The sequence below is a fragment of the Patagioenas fasciata genome, chromosome 2, assembly GCF_037038585.1.
Source record: "Patagioenas fasciata isolate bPatFas1 chromosome 2, bPatFas1.hap1, whole genome shotgun sequence".
In the NCBI taxonomy this organism is placed as follows: domain Eukaryota; kingdom Metazoa; phylum Chordata; class Aves; order Columbiformes; family Columbidae; genus Patagioenas; species Patagioenas fasciata.
In genome coordinates, this window is record NC_092521.1 from 121500918 (window position 1) to 121507816 (window position 6899).

General features: G+C 42.6%; 1 protein-coding gene across 5 annotated transcripts in view; it reads left to right on the forward strand.

Annotated features, from left to right (window-relative positions):
- ULK4 (unc-51 like kinase 4) overlaps window positions 1–6162 on the forward strand; it is a 241692-nt gene extending 235530 nt beyond the window's left edge. For all 5 annotated transcript variants that reach the window (XM_065831136.2, XM_065831135.2, XM_071804862.1 and 2 more), the window contains 2 exons: window positions 3079–3167; window positions 5789–6162. In XM_065831136.2, coding sequence (XP_065687208.1) covers window positions 3079–3167; window positions 5789–5873 — 174 coding nt within the window. In that variant the 3' untranslated portion in view covers window positions 5874–6162. The remainder of the gene's footprint in view (window positions 1–3078; window positions 3168–5788) is intronic.
- Window positions 6163–6899: the final 737 nt, after the last annotated feature.

A 6899-nucleotide genomic window follows, 5' to 3' on the forward strand; every position in this document is an offset into this window, starting at 1 on the left:
ACTTGATCTATATTTTGTATAGTATTATTTCCCAGTTTACTTTACAAACATCAGGCTTACAGTTTACTTGAAATCCCCAAAAACAGGAGAATTTATTTCTCTTCAAAATGGTGAGAGATAGTTTACTACTTAGGTCGTTTAACTCAGTCATAAATTACAAAATGTGAGTTATGACTAATCAGAGAAAGCAGTTCAGTATTATGAAACCAGCCTCAAGAACAGTAATTATCCCTTAGGTTTCTGTGCTTTCTTGAAACCTGAATTGCAAAAATCACTTCTACTTGGACCAAGAACCCAAGACTCCTCTGTTTATTAGTAAAGATGATCTTCCAGCAAATGTTTCATATTATATCTTTTCCTGCACTCACCTTCAGCAGTGCATAATATCTGAGCAGCCATCCGAAATTTTAGGATATACTGATCTTTACGTATCAGTTGTGGTGTTCCTTATGGCTCATCCTTGTTTAACAGAGCTGAAGAGAGGAGAGATACTGGACGGCTATTAGCTTAATAAAGAAAAGATGTTTTGAAATACTTGTTAAATTGCAATGAGTGTACAATTAAACTGAGATTTAGTTACATTTTTAATTAAAAGAATAGCTATTGATTATGCCATTGAATATGTGTTGTAGCCAGCCCTAACAAATAGCTATATTACAGGAGCTCATTAAACTAGTTGTTAAAATTCCAAGTGAATGAGAACTAGAACTGGTGTGGATAAAAAATAGAGCGATGCTGAGTAGAAGAGAAAGATAAACTGAGAGAAAAATACCTTCATTTCTACAAGTTTGGTTACTGTCCTAAATTTGTTTCAGACTTAATTTAAACAGCCTGCAGGCTGCTTGTGATGCTAAAGGCCTGGTCCTTTCCCTCCTTGTGGTTTAATACCGATTTTGCTGCTGAAAGGATCTTATTGAAGCATTTTATTAGATAGGGGAATAGCCCCTACACATGGGTATCACAACAGCCCATTGCCTGTGGCTGAGAGCTGCTCAGAACAGTGAAGTGTAACAGGGAGATGAGGTGGACGATCTCACACGTTCTGTTCGTTACGATTTCTGTGTATATAGAGCTGTTTAAATCCTTTCCATTCAAATGCACTGCATCCACAGAAATTTATTCTTAATAATGACACAAGGCGTGCTGCAACACCAACAAGTTATAGGCAGGCCCTGTGACTCAGTTAGACTAAATTATTGTTTGAAATACAGCGTTTTAGAATTAAAACTTTTTTTTTCACTACCAGATTTTCTAGTTGAGCGTATTTTGAATGTTCTGTCTATGTATAATGCACAAAGGGTAATTTTTAAAGACTGTAATAGTTGTACAAATGTCAGCACCCAAGAGTTAGGAAGTATTAGAATTAGAGATACTTGTAGTCTTCATTTGACCTCATAGTTTTATGGAGCATGACCCAGTCCTCAGTGACCTTCCTCCCCCTGTGACCTCTTCCTCTTTTAAGTGTGCAGGATAAACAAGGGGCATGAATGTGGCAAGTGCAAAAGATGTGGCAGCAGCTGATGTGCTGCAGAAGTTAAGGGAAGTGTTTGGTAGAGGACGAGCGCTCTTTAGGAATAGAAAGCAATGTCTTTGTGGTGAAAGCACTTTTCTCTCCCTGTAGTGCAACTGCATTGCTACTGTTACGTGTGATGTTCTCACATTCAGCACCCAGATTACAAAACATTCTCTCTGTCTAATGGGTGATAAGTAAAGAAGAATGGATTAATGAAATCTAAGCTGGAAGGGTCAGATATAAACCTTAAGAGAACAAAAAGGTTTAATGACCTGTAATAAGAATTTACCGATGATTTGTACTTAGGTAATAGCGTTACTGTTTTTTTCCAACACACAGGATACATTTTAGTTTGCTTCAGACAAGTCTCTGTTCCCTGTTACTGCTTAGCTACAGGATGTTATGATTATAGATGTAGTGACACTGTTGTTGCAGAATCACTGCTGATAAATTATGGTGGGATGGCAGCTGTAAATGCAGCTTCTCTTGTGATTTAAGAGGGAGACGTGAAGGCGGATCACCCAGATGCTTGATCAGTGGTAAGCAGGGCCAGCCACAGCATGCTAAAGCTTAAAAGTCCTTGCCAGATTTTGGCATTAGAAATCGTCTTTTCAAGCATTAACTTCTCCACTATTGAAATAATCAGTGTTCTGGTCTTCCTCTTTTCAGTTCTCGTTGGCCAAGATGTATTTACGCTTGCAAGCAGGAACAGACACACAAACCCTTTTTTCAGTAAATTTTTGAGGTACAAGAGCTTCTTCAGCAAGCTGCCAAGTATTCAGTGTCTGTCTGTGCCACAGTGCCATGCGACTTCGTGTCATGTCCCCTGTGACCTTCCCGTTTACTTGCTTCACTGACCAGGAAATGTGCAGCTGCTTGAAGCTGTGTGGTTATCCTAGTTAAGGCTGGAGAAACAATAAATCAGTCATTGCAGGTTAGTGTGATAACACATGCCAGCAGCAAAATCAACTATAATCAGGATTCACTTGACACAAGAGGGCATATAGCTTTGGTCACTCAGTCCTCTGCTCTGCAGGTGACAGGCCTGTGCACGTAATATTCCTGATGACTGATGAGCGGCAAGAAAAATTTCAACGCGCAACTGCTAACAGTGTAGTGATTTTAACCTGGCTCCTCTCTGAGAAACCCCACGTGTTCTGATCCGAAGGCTGATACAAGCTTGGTTATTTTTTCCCTGAAGTGAGAAGTGAAAACGACTGCCTCCCCAAGATCTCCCTGGAATTCTGACTAAATGGAGCTTGTGTTTGCAGTGGCACTAAGGATGAAATCAGGATTGGCAGACTGTGATGTGTGAATTTGCACACATACAGGGCTCAGATCAAGAGTGAATCTCGTTAATTAAGCCGAGACATTTTAGATGGTCTGTACCTAAAATTCAATCCAGTTCAGTAAAAGGGACTTTCTCTTGGGTCTCTTTAATGTCACATTCCATTTACAAGTGTAATAAATGCTGTGACTTGTTTCTCTCTCCCCTATCCCACAAAAAGTGACAGAGAGGAATTTCTTGCTAAGCCTTTGATAACAGTTCTTTCTTTTTGTTCCAGGTAACTTCAAACAAGAAGTGCTCGGAGAGCCTGAAGAATGATGGCGATGGTCTCATCCAAACTCTAGAGAGCCTGGCCCAAACTGCCAGGTGAGTTCCCTCAGGCTTCTAGGAATTTCCAGGGCTGAGGGCGCTTCTCCTCCTCTTTCGTCCGCCACGGTCCTCTCTGGTAATCGCCTTCTGTGCAGTATGAGCTTCTCAGGTTTCTGTCCCTGCCCCCCGTCCCTGCACTGCTCTCCTTCAAACTCCTCTCGCTCGGAGCTTGTGGCGGCGGCGTGCTTTCATCCCCAGCTGCGGCGAGCCACAATGTGCTGCACCGTCCCACTCAATCTGCGTGCACGTGTCCTTTTTTTTTGTTTTGTTTTAATATATTATTTTATTCTGAACATTTGGCCTTCATAACCGGATACTGGTCAGTGGTTCTTGGCATAGTGGGCTGGATGCACAGCGTGATGTTTGTGCCCTGTTTTAAAGTAATTGTGTTTGGTGTGCTTGGGAGCTGATTGCTTTCAAATGTGCAGCTGAAGAACAAAACTACTTTTGTTTAACAATACCTGTGGCTTCTCCGGGAAGGCACAAGACTTTGGGGAATACTGTGGCTGTCTCTGTGAGAACTGAGGTGCTAATCCCAACAGGTTGACCAAACCTCAGCTCATCTCCTGTAGACTTTCCCTCGTCTAATCCCCCTTGGACATATGAATGAATGAATGAATTACTGTTCTCTGCCCTTCAAAACAGATTTTACACTCCTGCTGTGGACTGTGGGCTGCATTTCATTTCTGGTTGAGCTAAAATTCATAGAGAAATTGTAGTTCATAGATCAGTTTTTGAAACACTATGATAATCTATTTAGTGCTCTTCATGCTCCCAAATGCAGGCTTTCTATGGGTGAGTTGTTTGGGAAAATAGGCTCCTTGACATTATGGCAGGGTGTACCCTGGGCAGGAAGGCAGGGAGGATGTGGGCAGATGTAGAGGAAATGTTGGGATGTGCTGAATGCGAGGAGATGCACGCTGAGGACTAACCAAACCTGTTGAGAACAGTCTGCTTCTCTCTCGCATACTCAGCTGCTGACTCATGGGTTTTTATATGACACATCAGATTATCTAACAAAAATAAAATGTCAGCTCTCCCCAAGGGAGGCACTGAAGATGACAGTGGGGAAAGATGGAGTTTTCTTCTTTTAGAACTAGTTTTCACTCTGTTTTATAGCATTTCAGCATTAGGTGCACTAGGCAGCCCAGTCACTGTCTTTGAGTCTGCTTTTCTGGCTCCCTGTAATTGTCTGCTATCTATCAATTTCTTTACTTGCAAAACCACATACAACAGAGCCCAAAAAGATGCTCCTTTGCTGTGCAGAGCTTCTGCACTGCAGCACCAACAGGGAGGCTCCCGAGAGTTCATGAATTTTATTTCCCTCCTCTCCTTCTTTGAGGAACACGAGTCTCTATCCATTTGCCTCCAGAGGAAGCTGAGAGGGATTCAGCCTGGATCTTGGGGCCGTAGTGGGCTTGAATGTGGATAAATTGGCAATGGGCAGGCAAGAGAAGCCTGGGGTTAGCAAACTTGATCAGCTGTAGCTGAATGGCTGCTTTGTTTATGGAGGTTATGGATGTTCTGCCATCTCCCCAGATTTCCTTATGTGGCATCTTTCCCAGAATATTCCCTGTGACCTAATAAACTTGGTCTCCTCACCTTTGCTTTGAACCCTGTTAAGAAGCCTCTCTGCGTCTAATGCAGAACTGGAAATGTTTTGCAGAAAGCTACAACTGGGATCCTGGATCTCAGCCATCCTTGGAGCAGTCTGAACTCCCAGGCCCTTCCACCCACGTATTATCACTCAGCTGAAGTGATTCAGGAATGTTTTTGCTTTGCTCATTTTTTGCAGACAGGTTTCTAATCTTTCGCTCTGCCTGTGTGGTGAAGGGGGGAGACTGGCCAAGCCATCACGTGCCGAGAGGGGCACTGCTTGGATGACAAGCTGCTGCTCTTGGTTCTCTTCTGCTGCGGGTAGCAGCCATGGAGTGCTGACCTCCTGCTCTGTGACATCCTCGGCTGGTCAGAACAGGCAGTTTTGAGTGACACATAACCAACCTGTTCTGCTTAGTACTGCGTGGAATCAAATCTGCACCTTAAAATATGGCATTTTAGCCATTTATTTTTCAGTGGAGACAGTTGCCAAGGTGAATTTGTTTCAGATAACTAAATTTTCTGGTTTAAACTGCTGCTTATTAAGGCACTGGCTTACATAGTGTGGACTGATCATTTGGATTTCATGGCTAGCTCTGGGTTCCCCAAAGCGTGGAGTGTCAGTAGGTATTTGTCATTAGCAGCAACTGAGGAAGTTGCAGATTGGTCTACTAGTGTCCTTTCTAAATTAAAGATGAGGGATGTAAAGTCTGTGAAAAAAAATTGATTACTTGTTTTTGTGTGTGTGTGTAGACTCATGGGAGGCCTGTTAATCTCCTCTCTTAAAGTATAATTTGAGGGAGCAGTTACTGTGAATTTGAGCTGAAATTCATTTTTACACAAGGTTTGCTACAAAGCAGAATCACTAGTTGCATATGTTGCTGTTTGACAGAAAAGCTGGGTATACAGTACAGTTAATGGCTTTTAAGAATTTTCCAGCATAGATAAAGGCAAATGTGGAGTTCAAACAAAAAGTTCTCTTCTGAGAATGTCTAATAACTTTTACTGTTTTTAATTCCTAGCTCTCACGCAGATGTTGCTGTTGCTTCCTTGGCACTTGAAATTCTGAGAACAGTGGGACATGAAAATATCAAAACTACCAAGTGAACTGGGTTTAACTGGCCTGCTGAAATGAGCAAAGTTGTGTTTGATGCTCAGCACCTCAGTCCTGTAGGAACATCTTCAAATGAGCAGAGTAGGTGTAACTAATTTAGCAAGCTGAGCCACAGCTCTGTATGTGTATATGTGTGACTTTGGGAGGCTTCAGGGAGGGAAGCTGGTTTTGAGGGCTGGTTGGTTTGGTTTTTAAACACCTGTAAGAATGAATTCTTGGTTACTGCTTTACTTTTCTGGCATTAACTGACAGCCAGAGTTTGAAAAGTGTAACTAACTTAAATAAATGGTATAGTTATTTCACAATGTAGACGTGAAGTGTTTCACTGTTTATGCTACTCTTAGATGTGTTTGTTCATCTGCTTGACCAGGTGAGTACCTTGGCTGTTCATCTTAAGGGGTCACCTCATGCCTATGAGTGGCACTAAGACAGTACTGTTATCACAGAAGACAATTTTCATCTCACGCAATCAGAGCCGACCCTGTGATCACGTAGAGGCTGTGTGCATGTGCCATGCCTGCATGATACGATTTTTATCAGGTGTTTACCCAGTAGCATGGGGGGGTTTTTTGTGTTGCTCCACACTGCACATCTTAAGCTGCATTGGGAGGGTCATTCTCAGCTGCCAATGAAAACAGGTGAGATGATGGGCCTGGCAGGTTGTCATTTATCCCCAGTAAACATTTGTCCTCTAGGGCTTGCAGATGGCACAGTGTGTAAAGAATTCAATTCTTCTTCTCCCCATGTGAGTGAGCAGAGCATGGCTAAGGCTGGTAGTGTGACACTTCTTTGTTAACAACGTCGGCCTTCTAAAGCAGCAACTGCATGTTCCTGCTGCACCTCCCAAACTCAGGTGCCTTAGTGAGATGTGCCGCTACAAGCCAGCTCTTGCGCAGCCCTGTTCTCCAGGGTATGTGGAGGCAAGAAACACCCCTAGGTAAACAAACTGATCTTTGCTTTTTACATGTGATTTATTTTCTTGCCTTAAATATTGCTATTTTTCATAGCTTCACAGCTGG